Source organism: Paroedura picta, chromosome 8 (assembly GCF_049243985.1).
Source record: "Paroedura picta isolate Pp20150507F chromosome 8, Ppicta_v3.0, whole genome shotgun sequence".
NCBI classification, from domain to species: domain Eukaryota; kingdom Metazoa; phylum Chordata; class Lepidosauria; order Squamata; family Gekkonidae; genus Paroedura; species Paroedura picta.
Window position 1 is genome coordinate 19918282 of NC_135376.1, and position 24820 is coordinate 19943101.

A 24820-nucleotide genomic window follows, 5' to 3' on the forward strand; every position below is an offset into this window, starting at 1 on the left:
CGTTCGATCCACTTTGAATGCTCTTTGCAACGGGAGTGAAATGGCAGGATGCACTTGGGAAGGGTGGCTGGGGTGAAAGGGCATGTTTTTAGCACGTGTGAAGGTGTATGCGTTTGCTGGGACGTTCTGCAGAACTTGTCGGGAAGGGTCTGGAACTCCTACGGTGCAGGGAAGGAGTCAGCATGATGGAGTACTGCTGAGGTGGTAGATTGGAACATTTCAGAATGGACTTCCCCCCACTTTAATAGGTCCTTGGACGTGCAAAACGAGCACAACATTTGTAGAGCTGAGCACAGCCTTTCTTCCTAAGGCACGAAATCTTCACTAGGGTATGAGAGAGCATTACAACACAAAACCCGCCCCACATACACAAACACGCACATCATGAGGTGGTACAACCCCAGCTACTATTGCTTGAGAATTCTACCACATTTTGCCAAAGATATAAATAATAATTTTATTCTTATATCTTCCCCGTCTATTGCTGGCTGAGGGTAAGGTAAAGGCCCTTACCCCCTCTGCATCCCCTCTGCAAGCACCAGGTCGTGTCTGACCCTTGGGGTGTCGCCCTCCAGCGTTTTCATGGTAGACTCATTACGGGGTGGTTTGCCAGTGCCTTCCCCAGTCAGTACCGTTTACCCCCCAGCAAGCTGGGTACTCATTTTACCGACCTCGGAAGGATGGAAGGCTGAGTCAACCTTGAGTTGGCTGCTGGGATCGAACTCCCAGCCTCATGGGCAGAGCTTTCAGACTGCACGTAGTTAACATTAAAGCTAAATCAACTCAACAAATTACATATAATAAAACATCATTAAAAAAACACCTCTTTCCAATTTAAATATTATTGAGGGGGGATAGTCCATACTGGATGGATTTTGATCACTGGATGAGTTCTCAAGCAGTGAGGCCTGCAATGACTTGATGTAATTTTTTGTCCTCAAGATGTTAGAGTTGTCCTTAATAAGCCTTAATAAACAGGAGGGGGTGCTAGGCCTGCAGAGTGGATGCAGGACCATCAGATATGTGCCCTAAAATTGTTTATGTACAGTTGAGGAATTACTAGTCTGTGGTAGCTTTATTTTTAATTTGGTAAATGATCCTGAGCATACATATCTGCTTCAGAAAATGAGTGCCTTAATAGGTCACAACCAACGTTCACCTAGTCAACACTGTGTAATTTCAGGGAATGATTCTGTCTCACATTCCCAATTATGGGGCAGTTTATTGTTTTACAATAAAACTAGAGTGTTGAACACCTTTAGTTGTTTCACTTTTGTGTTCTGGAATCAACCTGTTCTACACAACTACAGAGAAGAAAAAATAATTTTATTATTAAAGGCTGTGGGTCCTTTCATCAGGCCATAAAATGAAAGACACAGTCTTGATTTTGTGACATTGCTACGGTAGGCTATGAATGTCTGGATTCTTAACATAGCTCCAGAATGGCAAATAGGCTGTCCATCCACGGCTCATCGGCAAAGCACTTTGAAGTACAAATGAATGCAAAGTGCTGGCTACATTTTGCTGGCTACATTTATTGTCACATTATCCTGTCCAAGTAAGAGCTAAGTTTGACATTTACATTACTTAGACTGTTCATTTAGGTTGGTGTGTGAACAACAGGGGTGGTTTACTATTAAACTCTCAATTTCAGTGGAAGTCTGCTTTGCAAGGCGCTATGTTTTCTCTAATGGCAGAAAGCGAAGAGGAACTAAAGAGCCTCTTGATGCGGATGAAGGAGGAGAGTGCAAAAGTTTACTTGAAACTCAGCCTCAAGAAAACTAAGATCATGGCATCAGGCCCTCTCAATTCCTGGCAAATAGATGGGGAAGAAATGGAGGTAGTGACAGATTTTATTTTCCTGGGCTCCAAGATCACTGCAGATGGGGATTGCAGCAAAGAAATTAAAAGACGCTTGCTCCTGGGGAGGAAAGCTATGGCAAATCTAGACAGCATCCTAAAAAGCAGAGACATCACCCTGCCAACAAAAGTGCGTTTAGTCAAGGCTATGGTCTTCCCAGTTGCAATGTATGGCTGTGAAAGCTGGACCATAAGGAAGGCCGAGCGTCAAAGAATTGAGGCTTTTGAACTCTGGTGCTGAAGAAGACTCTTGCGAGTTTCTTGGACTGCAAGGCGAACAAACCGGTCAGTCCTAGAGGAGATCAGCCCTGACTGCTCCTTAGAAGGCCAGATCCTGAAGATGAAGCTCAAATACTTTGGCCACCTTATGAGAAGGAAGGACTCCCTGGAGAAGAGCCTAATGCTGGGAGCGACTGAGGGCAAAAGAAGAAGGGGATGACAGAGAATGAGGTGGCTGGATAGAGTCACTGAAGCAGTCGGTGCAAACTTCAATGCACTCCGGGGAATGGTAGAGGACAGGAAGGCCTGGAGGATCATTGTCCATGGGGTCGCGATGGGTCAGACACGACTTCGCAGCTAACAACAACGTTTTCATTGGAAAGTTGCAAACTACATAGGAGGATGATTCAGTATCAGTGCTACAGAAGAGAAGTGGCACTAATTCAAGCCAATCATTTGCAATACTGTTTTTGCTGTCACTGAAGAGCCATGCTGGACCATTTCATCCTGTCCAACATCCTGTTTCTTCCAGTAGCCAGCCAGGTGCTTCTGGGAAGACCATTGAGTGATGAAGGCCGACAGTTCTCCTTCATGGTGTACTTCCCAACAGTAATTGTTATTCAGAAAAACCCTGCTTGTGAATCCAGATGGTCCATTTAGCTTTTCTAGTCTTTAATAAATCTATCTTCCATTAAATTGGTTAATCCCCTAGGCTAGTAGTCATCAGTGCATTGTTTGGCAGTGCGTCAGACAATATAATTATTACACTTATTTGGTTCATTCATTACTCACCTTTCTCCCTAATGGCACAGAAAATGATTAATGTTTTCTTTTCCTCCGTTTGATCTTTGCAACATCCCTGTGAGGAACAACTTCAGCTATTTTGAGACAAAAGAACGTTTTATTTACCCCATACCATGCATTGTTTTCTAAACCTCCATCATACTCTTCCTTAGTCATTTCCCACCCTAAACTGAAAAACCTAAACCTCTTTAGGTTTTCCTTGTAGAGAGGGTGCTCCAATCCTAAATAATCTCAGTTGTCCCTTTCTCTAATGTTGAGCTCTGCACCAGTTTTGATTGGTGAAATATTGATTTGTATGGGGAAAGTAGCCATCATGGATCCTGCCCTCATTCAGAAGAAGAAGAGTTTGTTCTTATATACCGCTTTTCTCTACCCAAAGGAGTCTCAAAGTGACTTACATTCACCTTCCCCTTCCTCTCCCCACAACAGACACCTTGTGAGGTGGGTGAGGCTGAGAGAGCCCTGATATTACTGCTCAGTCAGAACAGCTTTATCAGTGCCGTGGTGAGCCCAAGGTCACCCAGCTGGTTGCATGTGGGGGAGCGGGGAATCAAACCTGGCTTGCCAGATTAGAAGACCCCACTCCTAACCCCTACACCAAGCTGGCTACACCAAGTGACACTGGATAGTAGAGTCACACAAAGAAAGGGTCCTAGGAACTGGTTTTCATGCTTTTACTCTCCGAGCATCTTATAGCTTTCTTTTTATTTGGGGGACTTTGTTATTGCAACATGCTTTATAACTCTCTTCTTTAACTAGATAAAAGCTGAGTACTGGATTCTTGTAGATAATGGTGACTGTAGAAACATAATCTGAATAATTAGATGAGCTCAGCAGTCCGGCTTTTAATGACATCATCACAGATGACTATCCATTCTTAGTGCTTCGCTGATGCAGTGGTTTTGTATTTTAACAGTCAGGACCTAGACAAATATTCGTTACTCACTTTTGGTGGTATAAAACAACCTTCAAGTTACCCTTAGTGGTAAAATGAAGATAGATCAGGTGGGTAGCCATGTTGATCTGAACGTGACACTGGATTCAAACTTAGTAATATGAAGGGCTGGGTTGTCCAGCTAATATTGTGTGATATACACAGTATAATAAATCCAAGCTCTCTTCCAAGGAAATATATAGGGTGAAAATTAAAAACTTTTGAACCCCACACATAGGCATAGGAGTAATATATATAAAGGACTGTCTTTCTCCAGATATTCTCAGTCCTTTGGCTGTCACCCTCTGTTTAAGACTATCTGCTTGGCATATACTAATGAATGTGTTTTTTCAAGGGTGGAGAGCAGTCCCTAAGGAAATATGGAGGTCACCAGAATATAGGAAGTGCTGTAAAGCAATTTTATTTGCTTGGGCTTTTGATAAAGTTTGAGGTGCAGGCACTTTGTTTGGCGGGGTATTAATGGGATTTTATTGTACGGTTTTAATATAGAATTACAAGCAACCTTCAGATAGATGGGGAAAGCTGATATAGTTAAATTATTAAATTTTACATAACTGGATTTGCTTACAATGTTTGTGTAATTTAAGAATTTAAGAATACGTAAGATAGCTGATGAGGAATGGTGGAGGACAGGAAGGCCTGGAGAATCATTGTCCATGGGGCTGTGCTGGGTCGGACACGACTTCGCACCTAACAACAACAACAACAACAACAACAAAGGTAGCTGAGCGGAGGTTAGATAAGGGTATGCAGGTTGAGATTGAGCACCCTGCTCAAAATTCTCCTAATTTCTCTGCTTTTTCTGGAAAGTGCCTAAACTTTTCATGTACCACTCAGAGAATAGACTCAGTAGAATAGGCTGCCAAGGGAGGTGGTGAGCTCCCCCTCATTGTCAGTCTTCAAGCAGTGAGTGGACAGATACTTATTCTGGATGCGTACTTAGGCTGATTCTGGACTGAGCAGGGGGTTGGACTAGATGGCCTGTATGGTCCTTTCCAACTATGATTCTATTATTCTAATGCATATACATAGCATTCCAATAGAACTGGGTTGTGCAGTTTGAGACAAATGAAATAAAAACAGCAGAATACATCCCATGGCTTTCATAATTAGACAACAATGTTCAAATAAAACTGGATTTCATAGTTAGAGAATAACAATGAAATAGAAAAAACAATACATCCCATGATTATCATGGGATCTAGTGGAAAATACACTGTCTTTGCCTCTTCCCTATTTTATCTATTGCAAATGTGTATACAATATTTGGTGCTATCACTTCAATCTATCCATCTCTCTCTCTCTCTCTCTCTCTCTCTCTCTCTCTCGTATTCACCTTATATACCACCCCTTTTTCTTACTGGCACCTCTGGGTGTCATTCTTGCAACTCTTGGTTATTAAAATATGTTTAAAATAGGCAGAACAAATGCTCTTAACACTACAGCTTTTGCAATTCATTTATTTATTTAGTACTTATCTATCTTGACAATTCTTCAAGGAACTCAAATGTGGTATACATTGATTTCTTCCATTTTACCGTCACAACAACCCTGTGAGGGAAATTAGGCTGCGAGTGAAGGGCTGAGTGGAGATCTGGACCTGAGTCCCACAAATTCTCGTCCAGCGCTTTAACCACTACACGCTGGCTGAAGATTGAGTATATCGAAGACCCGATCATTGGGCATTGTTGTAAATCTCTCCATTACAAATATGTCTAATTAAATGGTTCCCTGTGTCTTCTCCCATCATTTCCCAACCCATTCATATATACTAAAACAACCACAGGGTTAGCGCATGATATTACCACAAGGTTAAAAGGATATCTGACGTACACAAATATGAGAGAAACATGAGTTGAGTACTCTGGATGGATTTAAAATTAATTTGTAATGTGAGAAATCATGGATAATGTGTTTCTAATGGGAAGGAAAGAAGATGAGGCTTAAAAGACAGGGGTGTCCGTCTCAGAACAGAGCATTGCCACCCCTGCCTTTTATAACTACACATAAGGTGAACTTCAGCAGGGGCAATATCTCCCACTGTACTACAGTTAATGGACAGGAAGTTTGAATGGGGTCTTAGACCGTTATCTGGCTTGATTTCTTTCGACTGTGACATACAGATGCGATTGACATTATCCTGAGGAAAACTGGGGAGGATTTAACCATTCAAACCAAAATTAATTACATTCATTACATGTTTTTCTCAGCTAAATACATTTTGTATGCATACTACAATTGATCTGAGAACAACTCTTTGGAGAAAAATGAAGTCTCCATCTTAATAATAATAATAATAATAATAATAATAATAATAATAATAATAATAATAATAATAATAATAATAATAATATTAATAATAATAATAATAATAATAAGAAGAAGAAGAAGAAGAAGAGGAAGAAGAAGAAGAAGAAGAGTTGGTTCTTATATGCTGCTTTTCTCAAGGCTTACAGTCGCCTTCCCGTTCCTCTCCCCACAACAGACACCCTGTGGGGTGGGTGAGGCTGAGAGAGCCCTGATATCACTGCTCGGTCAGAACAGCTTTATCAGTGCCATGGTGAGCCCAAGGTCACCAAGCTGGTTGCATGTGGGGGAGTGCAGAATCGAACCCGGCTTGCCAGATTAGAAGTCCGCACTCCTAACCACTACACCAAACTGGCTCTTTCCCCTTCTTAGCTACTGTGGATTAATGTATGCCGGCATTTCATTTCTAGGAATTCTTGGATGAAATAGATCAGCCTTTCTCAACATTTTTACAGCAAAGAACCCCCTGAATCATTCTTCAGGCTTCGAGAAACCCCAGAAGTGGCGCAATCATGCAAAGTATGGTTGGGAAGCATAGCTGTGTACATGCCCACCCGGGGCCCCTCCCTTTCCCACCCCCTCTAGGCCCACCACTGGCCATTTAGGAAAGGGGGTGGGCAGGCAAATCTATATATGGTCTATATGTGCTCATATCTATATATGGTCATATCCCCCGATAAACGTTTTAACAAATTTTTAAAATATCTAAAAATTAACTAACTCACACCTATTCAGGAAACCCTTCCAGGATCATCAAAAAAACCCTAGGGTTTCACAAAACCCTGGTTGAGAAAGCCTCATATAGATAATTGTCAGTCTGGCCTTCAGCATGGTTTTGGACACTGAAACTAGTAGATAATATTCACTTGGAAATGGATGAGAAAGTTAATGCTTATTGAACCCATGAAGCTGCCTTATAGATTGACCATTGCTCTTTGAAAGACAGTAATGTGTACTCTGTGTACTCTGGCCAGCCATGGCTTTCCAGGGTCTTTCGTTTCACTTATTACCAGTCATTTCAGCTGGCAATGTAGGTTAAGGCAGGGGTAGTCAACCTGTGGTCCTCCAGATGTTCATGGAAACAGTAGGTGACGCTTTGAGCACTGCTGTCAAATCCAGTTGATTTGAATGAATGGGACTATTTAAGTTTTGGGGCTTTTTTCTGCTTGGCTGCGTTGTATTTTTGGTTCTCCCCAATACCACCTAATTTTTACTAAAGAAGAGCGAGGACAGGAAGAGCATATATATATGCAAACTACCAATTACCAGCTGTAGTATTTGAGCAAGTTTTGTGTATCTTTTATACACTGCCGCAGACCTGTTCATTTGCGCACAAGGGGACAATGCGTTAAAAAGGCCTTGTAGCCATTGCCTGGCCATTTTCACCTCAGTGTAAGTGCTTATGCATTGTGTACAGCAGGGGTAGTCAAACTGCAGCCCTCCAGATTTCCATGAGCTACAATTCCAGCATTTGCATTCACTGGCAGGGGCTCATGGGAATTGTAGTCCATGAACATCTGGAGGACCACAGGTTGAGTACCCCTGGATTAAGGGACAGGGTACCACCAACAAGCAGAGCCTTTGGATGGGTGTGGGGCTTTATCAAGTTCCTGGACCCCGAGGGAATGGGGCCTGCATGTCCATTCCATTACACAATCAGCCATACACTGATCCAACTGAGTAGCCAGGTTGCTCTTTAGTAGCAGAACTAAGCATGAGTCCAATGGTACCTTTAAGGCCATCTAAGTTTTATTCAAGGTGTGAGCTTGACTGACAAAATGTGCTGTGTACACAAAAGCTTGCACTTTGAATAAATCTTAGTGGGTCTTAAAGGTGCCTTCAGACTCAAACTTTGTATTGATCCAACTGTAATTGTAGGCAGCTAGTGACACAGCTGATCAGGATGTGGGAGACTCAGGTTTAAATCCCTACTTCACTGTGGAAACAGGGTGAACTTGGGCCAGTCTAGTCCCTCTCAGCCTACCCTACCCTACCCTACCTCATACAGTGGTTGCTATGAGGATAAAATGGAGGCGGAGTGGATGATGTCATAAGACACGTTGGGTACCCTAAACAAACAGTATGGTTATGGACTGCCTCACTGTGGTGGGCTTGGGAGATCCTATAAACAAAAAAGAAACACCCCGTCACTCCTTACATCCTCATATAATCAGCACTCTTATGGACATCTGAGGCTGAGACTGGTGCAAACAGTAGCATTTTGTAATGAAAAATGCCTCAACCAGGGTTGCATGAAACCCTGGGGTTTCTTCATGGCCCTGGAAAGGTTTCCTGAATTAAAAAAAAAATGTTAAACATTTATTGGGCGATATGACCATATATGGTCATGTTGGCCTCCCCGCAAATGGCCGATGGGCCTGGAAGGGGTGGGAAGGGGAGGGGCCCTGGGTGGGTATGTATGCAGCTTTGCTTCCCAACCATATTCTGCATAATCACAGCACTTCTCAGCTTTCTTGAATCCTGAAGAATGTTTTAGCGGTTTCTCAGTGGTAAAAAAGTTGAGAAAGAATGCATTAAAACTACAATTTAGTATCCATATTTTCCTATTCACATAATATTTTGCAACACAGTCAAATCATCCCTTAATTAAGACTTGTAGAACTCTACAAGCTTTCAATCACAGGGGTGTATTAAGATACAGGACATTTGCTTTCTCCTAGTTATATTATTTTTGCAGTCTTCCACACTGAGTTGAATAAATAATGTATACTGGATTCATTTGTACTTTATGTCCAGAGATTCAAGTCATAAATTAGGCTAGAACACACAGTGCAGCCTTCCTTAGGACATTCATTATAGAAGTACAAAATATTCCCCTTTTCCTTACCATTAAGAGAGGAGCAATGTGAGGCTCATGGCCTGCTGTGGACTCTGATTATTTATTGATTTATCAAATATTTTTACAGTCTTTGGGAGGCAGAATTGCCCCTCCTCTGATTCATTCAAATCTCTGAAAGAGAATTATTGCATATGTTATGAGGAGGAGGAGGAGCTTTGGTCACTGTAAATCCTTTTTGTTTTTGAAGGCAAGAGGGGTCCCTCTTAGGAAGGAGCTCATTATGAGAGGCCTACCACCATGCTTTCGTCAGTCGCCCATTTGCAAGAGTGATGTCTCTAATTGCTCAGCCCTTTTCATGATTGTTGTCTGATTGAGTTAGTGTTCTTTTGTACAGATAAAAAGGATTTTGGAGGAAATCATCACGCGGCTACAGGGTAGTCTGTCTGGAGGGCATTGCCAGTGAGATTAATGATGTTGCCCATACTATAACTCTGCATAAAGAAGACTGTGGTGTCTACAGGAACCTGCCAAGTGGTATTCAATCAGAGTAAATATCTTTAATTAAAAGTTTTGAGGGTTTTAAAAAAAATTCCTGAGCTAATGAGTTCTGCTGCGATTCCCCTTAGGAATTAATTTGCCTTCTTAATTCGTATTCATTTCTTAAGATAGGGCTATTTAAATCTTATTTGGAACAGGGGGGTTTATTAAACACATTCAGAGTGAACAAAATGGTCATGTTACAATACTGAAGTATTGTTGATATTATATTGTGCTGTTTCATGAACTTTTAGGTTTCTTAGCCAAAAGACCATATGCTATGACATACTCCTGCACAAATGCTCCTTAAATTAACAAGGTGAGTTATAACTTACCCCATTTCTTTCCATTTGTTGAATGAAAGAGTTTCCTGAGGAACTATATCTGTCCCTTTTGTTAGTATCACATGTTTCCATCATGGATCTTGAGATGATACACGTGAGATTTCATCATAAAATGTTTCATTGGCAGGGAGATTATAGAGAGTAGATATATAGTAAATTCAGATAATATGTGGCAGTAAATATCTGTATAATTTTGTCCTTAGATTACCATTATTGTTGCCCCAATTACTCTTTCTGTGCACAGTTCATGTCATTTCACTTCATGTTGTCTTTGCTTCTTATGGAAGGTATACAGCAATGTAGCAAGAAATTAAAAAATGAAATGATGATGTTAGGCTAAACAAAAGCTGCAGTAAAAAGAGGAAAATGTTATTTGGGGGAATCGAAGGCACCATCACTGCAACATAGGCACTTAGCAGCAGGCTTGGATGTGTTTTTCATAAATAGATTATTGTTAGTTAGCAGTGATGCATTAGCTCTGGAAGCAACAACTGTACTAGAGATTATGGACTGTTTAGGTAGACAAAGTTCCAGTGGATGTTGAAAGATGTCGATGCAGAAAAATGGCGGCCATAAACCAGGATAAAGGCAAATGGGTAGACGTGTTGGTCTGAAGTTATTGAGCCATAAACCAGCACATTAATTTTGCTGGTTGGTTGTATTTGCATATCTATCTTCTAGCTAAATTTTGATTCCCCCCCCCTCCTTCCAAATGTAAACATTGTAGATTAAGGAAACAGATTTGTGTAGTAGTGCATTACATGTACAACCATGCCCTTTTGAATGATTAAAACAAGGATGCTGGCAATTGAATTGTGGGATGCCACCTTCTGGTCTAAAACTGAATGGCCATGCTAAAGAAGAGAGCTCTGCCTCACAAAAAGCTCATATGGGAATAAATTTAGTTCTCTTTCAGGTACCACTGGAATTTTTACAACATTGTGATGAATATAGTTTTTTCCTATAGACGATGGATAGCAAACTGGCAGCAGACAAAGAAAAAACCATTTGAGTCATGGACCTTCACAGCCTTTTTGATTTAAAGAAGGGAAATATCCATATAGAATCATAGAGTTGCAAGGGGCCATACAGGCCATCTAGTCCAACCCCTTGCTCAATGCAGGATCAGCCTCAAGCATTCAGGGTAGGCATCTGTTCAGCAGTTGCTTGAAGACTGTTAGTGAGGGGGAGATCACCACTAGGGTTGTGTGCTTCAGCATCTGAAGTGTCTGATCCAGGCCGAAGCAGCCAGTGGTGCAGGGGAAGAGAGGTACCAGTGGTGGTGTGCAACCTGGCACCTGCATGCAGGCACAAAGCTCTGCGCCTGCGTCTGTGCACCGACAGGCGTGCCGGCACCACCCCTCCCCCCTCACGCCGTGGTGCTGGCTGCTTCGACCTGGAATGGCTGCTTCGGACACCCTAATTAGGAAGTCGATTCTCTATGAAAAAAAATTTGCCTGATATCTAGCTGAGTTCCATTTGTTTTATATATATATGCTGTGTTCCGTTTATTATTTTCTTATATTTTCATTGTTATATCATTTTTGTTTTGCTCTTTTGTAGCTTTCTTTTCACCATTTTTACATTATGATCTTTATATTTAACTAGGAAAAGAGCCCACTGTAACCCAAATACAATGGGCGCTAGAATGGGAAGGACAGGGCAGCAGATAGTAAGGGAGCGAACCTTACCGGAGCCGTCGTTGATGGCGGGCGGCGGCGGGCGGCAGCGGGGCATCCTCGGCTGGCTGGCGGTTCTGTCGGCGGCCATTTTCGGTGCTCCGTCGGAAGAAGGCTTCCAGGCCCCCCTGCCCCCCGAGGCTCTCTTGAGCCATCTCCCGGGCGGCGGAGAGGCCTCGCTGCGTCGTAGAAGGCGGCGCGGTCCACCACTCACCCGTGGCTGTCTGTGCGGGTGAAGCAGTGAATGGGGAGCTGCGCCATTGCCTGCTTGGGCCGGGATGGACACTTGGAGGGGCCAATCAGGAGCCGCTTCGCGGCTCCTGATTGGCCCCTCCGAGTTTTTATCCCGGACAGGGCCCGCCCTAACTCCTCCCACAGTGCCCTTACTCCTTTATACAGTCCGTGGTGCTCCACGTCACGGGGCTGTTTAAAGATTGGTGAGAAAATAAAGTTAATCTGCATACATTTAATGAGGAAAAACTCCCTTTTAAAGCCATATTTACTTGTGGCCATAACTGTGTCCACAAGCACTGAGTTCCACAATTTAATTACTTGTTGAGTAAATAAATAGTTTGTTTTGTTTATCCAGAACTTATTGTCCATCAGCTTAATTGGGTGTGCTTGACTTATAGTATTTGGGGGGTGGGGTAGGGGGAGCTCTCTATTCAGTTCCTTCAAGCCATGCATAATTTTCTATCAGTTCTTGCTTGACTAAGACTTTGGTTTCAAGTGCATTTTATATCTTCTCTGTAAGGGCTTCTGGAACACATAACTTATGTTTAAAGTGATGAGAATACCTTTGTCATTTTAGAACATTTGAAGCATTATATAAATTGCTTAGATCTAAATGCAAATGGAACACATCTGGGTCATGCACAGGGAGATAAAAAACTAGTGCTGATTTTACTTTGAATGTTAACTGAGAGGAATTTTTAAAGAGAACAATTCAAAGTCTCTTGTGCACTTACACATATGCTTGGCAAGATTTCAACCCCATCAATACACTGCTTCAGACTTCTTTTAATACACTCTGTAAATTACTTGGACATCCTCTTTGGGGAAAAAGGAATCCTTAAATGCTGTTCCTTCCCCCCCGGTAATATTTCTAAGACAAGCAAGAAATCCTTTACACACAACACAGAAAACAAACGCATCTTCCAACGTTCCACGTTCCACTCATTAATCACTGATAACATTTTTTTAAAATCTCCATTAGCAGATCTGCCATTCATCATTGCTGCATAAACAGAATCTACACTGGGACTAACTGTAGAAAGATTCATCATTGATTTCTACAGGTTCTTGACACACTTCCACTTATAAGTCACTTCCAGGCCCACTTCCTCCCATCACACATGAATTAGAGGACTTTCAATAATTTATCAGTAAATAAATAATGCTTATATACTGCAGTCACGCAAGAAAAAATCTTTCATACTGTGTCAGAGGTCAGTAATTTGTGATGTATCCCACAAAATATTCATACGGCTGCAAATCTATACAGCAAGCTGTTCCATTGGAACACTGTTCTGTTGTTCTTTAACGAGATGTTCATTTACAATCCACACATTAAAACACATTGTTAACAGAAAGTGTGGCCTGTCATTTAATAACCACATTTCTTTCAAATCCCTCTGATACATAAGAAGGTTTTTATTTTACTTGCATTATATATTGCAGAGGTTCTGAGACTGGGTCCAAATGAAGGACAGGCCACATGACCACATTGCCATGGGTAAAAATGAAAGTATCTGAGAACTTGGCAAAGGGATTGTATTATTAAATTACTACAAGCATGTACTACACCTTCAGTGGGTAACACTGTGACAAGATGGCTCAAGCAGAGTCGCCTGAAGCTCAATCCTTCAAAGACGGAGGTCCTGTGGCTAGGTAGGAAGGGCCCATGCGAGGAAGCGCGCCTGCCCACCCTGGATGGCGTGCAGCTCTCTACGGCTCACTCCGCCAGGAACCTAGGCGTGATTCTGGACACCTCCCTCACAATGGAGGCCCAGATCACAAAGGTAGCACGGCTGGCATTCTACCATCTCCGCCAAGCCAAACTACTAGCGCCCTACCTGGCCCCGGAACACCTAGCCACAGTGATCCATGCGACGGTCACCTCTAGACTGGACTTTTGTAACTCGCTCTACGCAGGCCTGCCCTTAGCCCTGACCCGGAAACTACAACTAGTTCAAAATGCAGCAGCCAGGATCCTCAAAGCAACACCGTGGAGGTCTCATATCCGGCCTATTCTCCATCAGCTGCAATGGTTACCAGTTGAATTCCTGATCAGACTAAAGGTTCTGGTAATTACCTTCAAGGCCATACGCGGTCAGGGCCCAGTGTACCTAAGGGACCGCCTCCCTGCCTATGCCCCCAAAAGAGCTCTGCGCTCTACTGCCTCCAATCAGCTAAGGATCCCTGGCCCTAAAGAAGTCCGCCTGGTCTCGACCAGGGCCAGAGCATTCTCTGTTCTGGCCCCCACCTGGTGGAATGAGCTCCCAGAGGAGATCAGGGCCCTGACAGAGCTTAAACAGTTCCGCAGGGCCTGCAAAAAGGAGCTCCTCCACCAGGCATTTGGCCGAGACCAGACGTAATCAATTAGCGACCAAGGGCCCCTGCTCCCCCCCCCTCAGAATCCCATCAATAAGCCCTGGACCTGTTTGTATTACTATATTGTTTACTGTTATACTGTGTTGTTATTTGGTTACAATTATTAGTTATCAGTTATACATGTTCTACAGACTGTTTTATGTATTGATTTCTGTTATAATGTAAACCGCCCTGAGCCTCCGGGGAGGGCGGTATAGAAGTATGATAAAATAAATAAATAAATAAATAAACACTGCCTTAAAAGGTAAAGGTATCCCCTGTGCAAGCACTGGGTCATGTCTGACCATTGGGGTGACGCCCTCTAGCATTTTCATGGCAGACTCAATACGGGGTGGTTTGCCAGTGCCTTCCCCAATCATTACCGTTTACCCCCCCAGCAAGCTGGGTACTCATTTTACCAACCTCGGAAGGATGGAAGGCTGAGTCAACCTTGAGCCGGCTGCTGGGATTGAACTCCCTGCCTCATGGGCAGAACTTTCAGACTGCATTTCTGCTGCCTTACCACTCTGCGCCACAAGAGGCTCTTATAGGAGCTTAGCATTATATAGCTCCGATCACAACCACTCAACCCAACACTGCAGTGTATAATTTTGGCCATATTAGATAATGTATATGCTGTTTTTAAAGACTTCCTATTTATTGGTTCAGTCACCAACCCAGGGTAGACTGCAGCCAGGAAATCAGAAGGAGATTGAGATTGTTGAGGACAGCCATGAAGGAGGCAGAAAAGACCCTAATGATTAAGGAAGTGTTTTTTGGAGACCAAGATCAAGATTATTCATACCACTAGAAATTAAGCCCGCTGTGCTGTGAATACAGCGGGCGCTAGCTGGGGCTGCGTGGGGGTGCGGGCAGCTGTGCGGGTGGATGCGTGTGCTGCCGTAGTGGAGGCGGCAGGTAGGCGCTGGGCAGGCTGCCACGGTGTGGTGGCGCTTACCTTGGAGGAGTCCCTGGGCAAGCGTCGCATCCTCGGCCGGCTTGGGCCGCTCACAGCCAGCGCGGGAGTGGGTGGGGGTGAGTGGTGACTGGCCGATGGGGATGGGACCAGGCATGTGCCGTGACCGGAGCGGGAAGGTCTTCATGGGGAGGAGGTCTGTGGGGAGGCTCCGCAGTGGCCCTTCTCCTTTCCCGGCAGCGAAGCATCTGGGTGAGCAGTTCAGGGCGGGCCAAGTGGCCAATGGTGCTTCCGAGTTTTTATCCCGGACTGGTCCCACCCTAACTTCTCCCCAGGAGCCGTTAGCCTTTTATTTAATCCGCTCCGCAGGAGCGGTTAAAGATAGAATTCCCCATTACTATGTATAGGTGTGGAAGAAGAACAATGAAGAAGGCTCACAAGAAGAAAGTTCATTCATTTGAAATGTGGTGTTAGAGGAGGGTTTCACAGATACTATGGAAGGTCAACAATAAAGTGGTTTCTGGATCAAATCAAACCTGCATTCTTCCTAGAAGCTAAAATGACTAAACTGAAGCTACTGTATTTTAGTCCAGTTATCAGAAAACAAGACTCACTGAAGAAGACAGTAATACTAAGAAAACTAAAGGCAGCTGGAAAAGAGGAAGACCCAACATGAGATGGATTGACAATAAAGGAAGGCATGGAAGGATTTGAGCAATGTTGTTAATGACAGGACATTTTGGAGATCAGTAATTCATAGGGCCAGTACAAACTGGAAGTGACTTGGTGGCTGTCAATCAAGAGACCTGCTCAAAATGGTTCAAAAGTGAAAACAAAATAGTAAAGTCATAAAAACTACCCAAGGATAATCAATAATAAAACAAGTCATAAAAACAAACCAGGGGCATCAAAACAGTATAAAACAACAATCAGCAGTCTAAAATGATACCCATAAATCAGTGTGCAGGCTAGAAAATGACCATAAAAACAGATTTAAAAGATGGAACCCTTCCAATTAAAAAGCCACGGGTAAAAATTAATATTTTGGCTTAGCAAGTTGTAGGACAGTATGGTAGGTACCAAACAAGGCCCAAGAGGGACAGCATTCTAAAGGTGAAGTACCACCACTGAAAAAGCCCTATCTCTAGGTATCACCCACTTTAGCTTTGTAGAAGGGAGTAAAGAGGACAGAGCTTGGGAAGTAGACCTTAACTGGAAAGCCCAAGTTATCTAATTGGATTCAGAGCTTTCTCATAGTAATGAAAAGAATTTGGCAGCAAATCCCTCAGGAAGGCAAGAACCAACTGATAGGGATATCAACAATATTCAGTTTACTGAGTTCTGGACAACAAGAAAAAGCTGGAAAACCATTTTAATGATAATGTGAACTAACACAAAAATCCCAACCAAGATAAAACAAATTAAGTGCTGAGAAAAGCCAGATTTTGGACTTTCATAAATTATGCAGATTTAGCATATTTAAACCTTTACATGAGTTATGCAACTCCAGCAAAGGAATGTAAAGAAACAAGGATCTAAGAAGAGTTGTTTTTTATACTTCACTTATCGCTACCTGAAGGAGTCTCAGGGGCTTACAATTAGCTTCCCTTCCTTTCCCCATACCCTGTGAGGTAGGTAGGTCTGAAAGCTCTGAGAGAATCTGCTCTGCAAGAACAGCTCTAACAGTACTGTGACTAGCCCAAGCCCCCCCCCCCCAGCTGGCTGCATGTGGAGGAGTGGGGAATCAAACCCAGCTCTCAGATTAGTGGCTGCCATTCTTAACCACTACACCCAGCTGGGTCTCATTACTATGGAAGCTTTACCACCTGAAAATCGTATTCCATTTGAGACTGAGATTTCATTTTCTCACATTTTTTCTACCCTTTATTTGAAGCCATTTGACCTGGAGGGTCTTGTCAGGATGCAAGTTAGGCATGCTGGGCCAGATAGAATCAGGTCCAGCTTCCTCTTGCTAACAAGTAGGACACAATATAGTGAGCTAATGAATAAATTAAGTGCCAAGATTCGACGATAAGAATAAATGTCATTTGGGTATGCATCTCATGTACTTATTAATACATTTATACTCCACCCTTCCATCCAAGGAACTTCAAGTTGGCCAACAGAAAAACAATAGAAAATAAACAACAAAAAATATAATTGTCATAAAATACCAGCAGTTCAAAGAAACTTCAGCATCATAAACCAAAACAAGAATAGAATCAAAGCTTTATTAACATTTGGGCAGAACCCAAGTGCCCAGTAGGTCCACTTATAATGGAGAATCCCAAAATACCTCTGCCATAGTGGATACAATTCCCTTTGCATTATACTGGTAGAACATATATTCAAAAGCAGGTTGTTCTAGCCCTTTCTGGCTGCAGAAGCTAGCCCAAAGGGCCCTTGTCACGCTGTATTCAAGCTATAATTTCTATCCTTTCCCATTTCCTGGATTCAAGGCCAAAGCAAACCACAGCAGTCACAGCGGCCACTACTTCACGAGTCAGATGGGCAGTTTCTGAAAGGCCACTGAGGTAAAAAGAAAGCTGGACAGCTTGATAATATCTAAGCGGCTGCTTCTAATGCTGTACTCCAGACTCCAACAATCTAAGCCAGGCACCTCTACCTGAGGCAAGTTTGCTTTAGGTCTGGTGCATAAAAATATCTGGGAGAGACTTCACTGACATTGTAGAAGATGGTGACTACTGAAAGGGTAAGAAAGGCCACTACAGATGAGCAGTTTCACATTTCTGCTTTCTTGTTGTAGGTGGGGGAATCTAAGATTGCCTAGTTGTGGGCCCAACTATAGAAAATACAAAACAAAAAAACCCAAACCTTTGGATGCCAGAAGATATCCCTGAGTTTTGTGGGAGATGCAGACATACCAGGTTGTAGGTGAGCTTCTATGGAAAAATCCATATTGCTTTGGTTCCTGGCTTTTCATGAATGGGCAAACTTGTACCTGGTTGAAGTGACTGGTATTCTAGTACTGAGATTTGTGTGTTTTGTTTTCATAGTTATTCATGTAAGATATTCTGTTAGCCTAAATCCTGGTCCCTTTGGGGAAAAGAATGTAAAAATGCATGTAAAAATTTACATTGATTATATTGATCAGCAGGGCACACATCATTGTGAAAAGGAACCATGCTATTCAGAGAATGTTTTCATTTTTATTTATTGACCAAACTGAGAAAATTATCTTCCGAATCATATACAATACAGAGTCACTCACTAGTAATAGGATTAAAGTATTATCTGAAAAGTACATACATTAATGGAAACAAGTTCAATACTTATGATTCAATTGCTTGGATTCCTGAAAAGCTGTTTTTTTTTGTTTTTTGGGCTTCCATTTATCTTGCAGATGGGGAAAATAGGTTTTAAGGAAAGAAACAAAGTTTGGTTGGCACAATTATTCTGCTAGAATTATCTTGCACTGTATATATAAATGTACCGAAGAGGATATGAGCTAATTTCCCTGAAAGATCCCATGAGTACGATGTATACATATCAGACTGAATATTGTAGCTTAATGATTTGATTTCTATGCCTAGGCAATGTTGCCTGATTGAGGCTTAGGTTTGTTTATTTATTTATTTTCAGCTATAACACTTGTAATATATCTAATAAATAAACCACTGACCATGAACTGAAAACAGAATGGTTTACCAGTGCCGTCCTATGTTCAGTAAGATCCTTCTAAGCCTGCTTTAGGTGTACAACTGCATAGGATTACATTGAAGTATCCTTACGTTGCAAACCTAAAAAGGTCAAAATAAAGAAATCACAAGTACCTCCTGAAGGATTCCCACAATATGGGATGTCTGATTTTTACAACACAGAATTATTAAAATAAATCATAAGGTGTGTATTTTCTATATATGTTGTTTGTCTGGAAAAAGTCAGATGGTCATCTCTCCAGTTCCCCTTTTCTCTACAAACCTGTGTTCTATCTGTATTCAGAATAATCCATTACAGGCAGCAAAACATGCACTGAATTTTTTAAAATGACAGTGCCGAACAGAAAAAAACTCAAAAGACACGCTTAATTTTGCTAGTAGAAAATGTACACGTTTTACAGTCTCTGATAATTCTGAATTAAAGACATTGCATTGTATTTGGCAACACCAGGGATGTGGGTTGATAAAGAAAACCCTTCACACATGCACGCGTGTACACACACACAAATAGGACTAGATTCTTTCTGAAGGTGCAACCAAAACTTCATTGCTGGCCTCTTTCCTCACCTGTCAGTGCCCTCTCTGATGCTGTTCTCACACAAGTTTCATCCTGGTCGACTTCAAAAGGTTGTATTGCCATATTTACCATGACACTGATTGAATTTTACCCCTGGAATTTCATAGACGAGGTGACTGTAGCTCAGGCCACAGGGCTGCCCATAAGCCTTTCTTGTCGAAGGGCAATCAGCCGCTGGAACCATCTTTCTTCAGCTTCCGCCTTGTCAACAAACAGCTACAAGAACAGAACAAAAGACACAACTTATGCACATGCCCTGCTGAGGGCTAGAGTAAATCTTGCTTGACATTGTGGTGACATTTATAGCCAGAAAGCTCAAGCGATTCGTAGTGCAGTGGGGAGCAATACATTCAAGTGTCCCAGTAAAAGTTAGCATTTTATTGGCCAACTGGTCAACTGGCATCAAAGCTCAGTCCAGGAACTCATTTTCAATGCCAGACATCAATACTATAAAGAGAGAGGAGTTACTGAGGGTATCCTTTCTCTCACTACTTAGTCCCTCTGATTCAACCCTGTATCAAATCACTGAACTTTTCATGAATCTCTCCAGAGAAAAAGATTCAGGTGAGTAGCTTTTGTTGGTCTGAAGCAATAGAACAATAGTCCAATGGCACCTTGAAGACCAACAAAGTTTAATTCTGGGTATAAGTTTTCATGGGCATGCACACTTGTTCTCTTGCATTTTCCTAGGCAAAAAGCATCTGCAAAGGCTGAAGCTCATTAGTGAGGAAGATGAGCACTTGGGTTAAGTATCTTGAGTAGCCCTTATGTGCCTTGATATGGGAAAGGTTTCCAGCATGAAAAACAGACATATGTATTAGGTGTTGTACAGTCAATCATGAAAGTTTGTATATTCACACCCTTCTTTCTCTCTAACGCAGAGAAAGTGAACATGAAGAGCTACCAACATTTGTGACAAATAAAAACTTTCCTTTAACCCAAGCATATTATATAGGTTTACCCAATTAATATTTTTAATAGAATGACTTTCAAAAAAGATCTTTCAAAGTCAAAGTCTAGATACAGTGACATCACTTCAGCATTATGTAGCAACTAGTAAGCAAGCCCGCTGTATGCCCAATATAGCAGGTGCTAGCAGGGCAGCACGCGGTCAGCGAGTTGGCAGGCCGCCATGTCCTGCGTGCCGGCGGCCTGACGCGTCGGAGGCACTTTGCGCCTCCCGACGCGTCAGGCCGCTGGCCAGGGAGCAACTGCGAGCAACTTGCTCCCTTGGCGGCAGGGCGGGAATCGGAGAGGCCAATCGGCAGGCGCAAAGCGCCTGCCAATTGGCCCCGCCAATGGACTGTCCGGAGGAAGGGGCCAATGGGCACCCTTCCTCATCCCGGACAGAGCCTGCCCTAACTCCTCCCCCCAAGCCCTTACGGCTTTATTTAGTCCGCGGCACCTGCGGCACCGTGGGCGGGGTTAGGATGCTCCTGTTATGCATGTTTAACATATGCATGTGTATCTAATATAGATACTGTAATGTATTCTCTTCCCCTCAAAATTAATTTGTTAATCAAAGTAATGCCATGCTTACATTGGGATGGGCTAGTGAGTTCTCATCTTGGTACTTGATAGCAGTAGGTATGCTTGCAGTCACTGTTTCTTTTTCATTACTAATCAGAGCAGCATTTGTCACGCCTAACGTTGCAGGTTCAATCTTTATTTCAACAGGTTCTGTTGCCTATTAGAGGGAAATGACAGGATACAGAATAAGTGTCATTGCTTCTATGACCAAGCCCCCATGTATGGGCGGAAGCAGCTTTACACTTCACGGGGTCAAAGCCAAGATCTAATGCATTTTATTTCAACATGTAAAATATGATCAAAGGGCTACATCTGCAACAATACTCATGTTCCATTGCTTCTAGAACAAATTATGTTAATTAGTTCCTTTATTTCCTTGTTGCTCACCGAGGCTCAGGGTGGATTTTATTTTTTTGGTCATCAAGTCACAGCCAAGCTACGGCAACCTTGTAGGGCTGCTCCAACCCATGTTGGAGAGAGATGCTCAGAAGTGTTTTGTCATTGCCTGCCTCTGAATAGTGACCCTCATATTCATTGGTGGTCTCTCATCAGAATACTGACCAGGGCCGATCCTGCTTAGCTTCTGAGATTGGTGTACTCTGGTCTATATTGGTCAGGGGCCAAGGTGAATTACTTAAATTAAACAATGATTCTGGGCAAAATATGATTCCTAAATCATATTAAGTACATTATCACTTTCAGACTAGATCCAGAGTTGTCTGCTGACTACAGAGATTAGGATTTCTAGAAACAGCAGCAGCCTATGGAATAGACAGTATGCCTTGCATTGTATTAATTCTGCAACATTTCACAAGGGGGTCCTTAAAAAGGATTGAAAACGTACCTTTTTGACTTCTTTACTTGATCTGAATGCTTGTGGAATAAAGCAGTCACTTTCAATTGCTTCAATTTCTTTTATTCGTTTCACTTGTTCTACGAGGCTGGTTTGGTCTATGGAAGAAGTATAACATCGGCATGGTTTAGAATAAGTTCACCATAAATGCTATGTAATAGTCTTCTACTTATTTATGTTGCTCTGGAAACAGAAGTTAAGCTTGAAGATAAACCCTACCAAGTTAAGCTTGAAGTTGACCCTACCAAGGGGAACCCATTCTTGCTTTCTCCCGAGAAAAGGAAAGGCCAAAATTATTTAATAAATGAATAAATGTTTGCTCCACTTTTTATTTTACCATTTATACCAGACCTTTCTCCCTGATAGAAAAAGCAGGTTACAGTACACTCCATTATTTTATCCTTATGACAAGAATCATGTAAGGTAGGTTAGGCTGAAAGATACTAAGTAGTCCAAGATTATCTAGAGCAGTGGTCCCCAACCTTTTTGAGGCTATGGACCGACAGCAGCAGGGAGGGCAATTGCCTGGACACGCATGCTGCGCATGTGCGGCTGAAATCGCGCATTCACGGCACTTTCGCGCATGTGCGAAAGTGCCGCAAATGCGCGATTTTGGCCATGCATGTGCAATGCTTCCCTCTCCCCCCCTCCCACAGTAAGAAGCTTCCCGGGCCGCAAGCTTGCGGCCTAGGAAGTTTTTTACTGTGTGGGGGGGCAGGGAGAGGGAGCCGCGGCCCGCTGCCAGGGCCTTCACGGCCCGGAACTGGGCCGCGGCCCGGTGGTTGAGGACCACTAATCTAGAGACCTATCTTAAGCAGGCCTACTCAGCCGTATGGCCCAAGTTATTCTGTAGGACTTTCTTCTGGGAAAGTGGCCTTAGGACTGCCATCCTAGTTAGCTTTTATGGCACAGCAAAACTTTGAACCTATGTTTCTCAGATACTAGCTTGACACTCTTAACTACTACATGTGCTGACCACAGATCTACTAATAATGAGTTTGTCTCATGTTGAAGTGAATACAGAGGAGGGCTGTGGCTCAGAGGCAGAGCCTCTATTTTGACATGCAGAAAGTCCAAGGTTTAGTCCCCAATATCTCCCATTAAAAGGAGGGGATGTGGCAGTAGGTGCCATGAAAGACCTTTGTCTGAGACCTTGCAGAACCACTCCTAGTCTGACTAGACAATACTGATTCAATACAAAGCAGTTTCGGGTGTTCATCCACTACCACCAAAAGATGGGCACATCACTGTAATGTCTGGAAATAGTAGAAACTGTTTTTTTGACTTCTGGATCTATAAAAATTTCACCCATCATTGGCAACTCTCAGATCCCCAAAGAGGTTTGTCACACTAAGGATCATCATTATACACTGAAGATAGTGGATTCTAGATAAGGCTTTGTTGAAATATACATATTGACTCATGCATACCTTTTTAATATTCTGATGTATTTCCCCTTCCCCCAACCTTTCACAATCAAAAAAGTTGGAAGAATGTGGCAGATTTAGGAAAATTTCATTTTACAGACTGAAAGTCATATCCCTTAAATTTCATTTTAATAAATATGAGTGCCACATATTTCACTTCTGTTAGAAATAAGTAAGGATCAAGAAAATATGTACTGGCAACAAAACAATGTATGAGAAACAGTAGTAGTTTAATGCACCACTGCTAACCAAGCTGTTCACATCCAGTAATGACAGAACAGCATAACAAGATTTACTTTTTAAAAGTGGGTGATATTTATCAGAAAAGATTTCTGTGATTTCTGTGATCTGTCATTCAACATACCTGTTAGACACACCTCTCCAAAACAAACCTTGATTATTTTTAATGCCAACACCAAAGGGTGTAAAGAATATCACCCCTTGCCTTAACAGCATACATCAATATTTATTCCTGTGCGTAAACAATGCAAATATATTTGATTGAATGTTGAAAGGCAGAAGAGAATTTTATTATCTCTTATATAGTTGTACTCCCTCAACCTAACAGCCGGAGCAATATAACAAACCTGGACTGCTATACATAGCCGTGGAAAGAAATTTAGCCCTGTGAATGTGGACTTTCTTCTCAAGGTTGGACTGTCAAGTGTCAGGTGTAGAAAATGCGGAGTTTACTCAATTGACACTAAGCATGCTCTTAAGCATCCACAGAATGCAGCCCTCACTACTAGCATGATGATGTAGGAGATGATGAAATGATCTACATACACCCACTGTAATGGACAGCCTAGAAAACAGATGAAGACAAAACTATAATATTAATAATTCCAAAAATATACTGTAGAATGGTGTGTACTTTATTGTGTACTTTATTTGTATATCTCAAGTGTGTACTTTATTTGTATATCTAACAATAATTTTCATGGGCAAATGACATGATCTGAATATAGTATAGGGTAAGAACAAGTAAACTGCCTTGCTGAGTCCCTTTGCTAAGGTCCATCTAGTCCAGCATTTGGTGACCAACAGTGGTCACCCCATTCACCTCAACATTTTCCAACTTGGTGCTGAAGAGCACATGCTGCCCCTTCTCTCTTCTTGACAAACCATTAGGGAGCTGTTGAGATACACTTGCAAGTCATTTTGGTACATGAAAGTATTTTATCCCAAAGGCAACTTAAATCCAAGTCAAGCCCATTTCTAAGATTTACAGGCAAGCCTATGTCTAAGGACCACTTTATGGACCAAGTCGCAAGTAACATATTTTCATAGGGAGTGTTTGCTTGCCATTTCTGAGTTGCGACATCCATGTCTCTTTTGTCACACACATATGCCCTGGGAGATTGTAAGCAGATGCCGGGGGTGACCTTTGTAGTAGTGAGTGCTCTAATATGAATGATAGTTGCAATGTGAGGATGTGTCCCCAGGAGAAACAAAATCATAGAATGTTTTCCAGGATTACTTTGGTGACATTAACTGGATAAAAATGGACTGGAAGGAAGTTGTATCCATTAGTCTACAATATTGTTGACAAACACATTATTGGTAGATAAAATGACTTCCATATATTGTTTGTCAGATGTCAGTAGAAAGGATATATATTTCATAGTAAAATCAAAAATAATGGAGTCAGAAAGCTAAGAGGGTACAGACAACAAAAATCAATACTAACTCATTGTACAGCGAGTCCTTTCACTCTGGTCAGACTGACAATACAGAACT

General features: G+C 42.3%; 1 protein-coding gene and 1 long non-coding RNA gene across 5 annotated transcripts in view; one reads left to right on the top strand and one right to left on the bottom strand.

Annotated features, from left to right (window-relative positions):
* LOC143843048 (uncharacterized) overlaps positions 1-24820 on the top strand; it is a 41505-nt gene that overhangs the window by 700 nt on the left and 15985 nt on the right. The gene's annotated exons all lie outside the window — the stretch shown is intronic.
* The window catches only part of RSRC1 (arginine and serine rich coiled-coil 1), a 201656-nt gene continuing 195008 nt past the window's right edge, over positions 18173-24820 (bottom strand). For both annotated transcript variants that reach the window (XM_077348587.1, XM_077348586.1), the window contains exons 8-10: positions 21645-21751; positions 20811-20957; positions 18173-19486 (exon numbers count right to left, since the gene is read on the bottom strand). In XM_077348587.1, the coding sequence (XP_077204702.1) occupies positions 19394-19486; positions 20811-20957; positions 21645-21751 (347 nt within the window). In that variant the 3' untranslated portion in view covers positions 18173-19393. The remainder of the gene's footprint in view (positions 19487-20810; positions 20958-21644; positions 21752-24820) is intronic.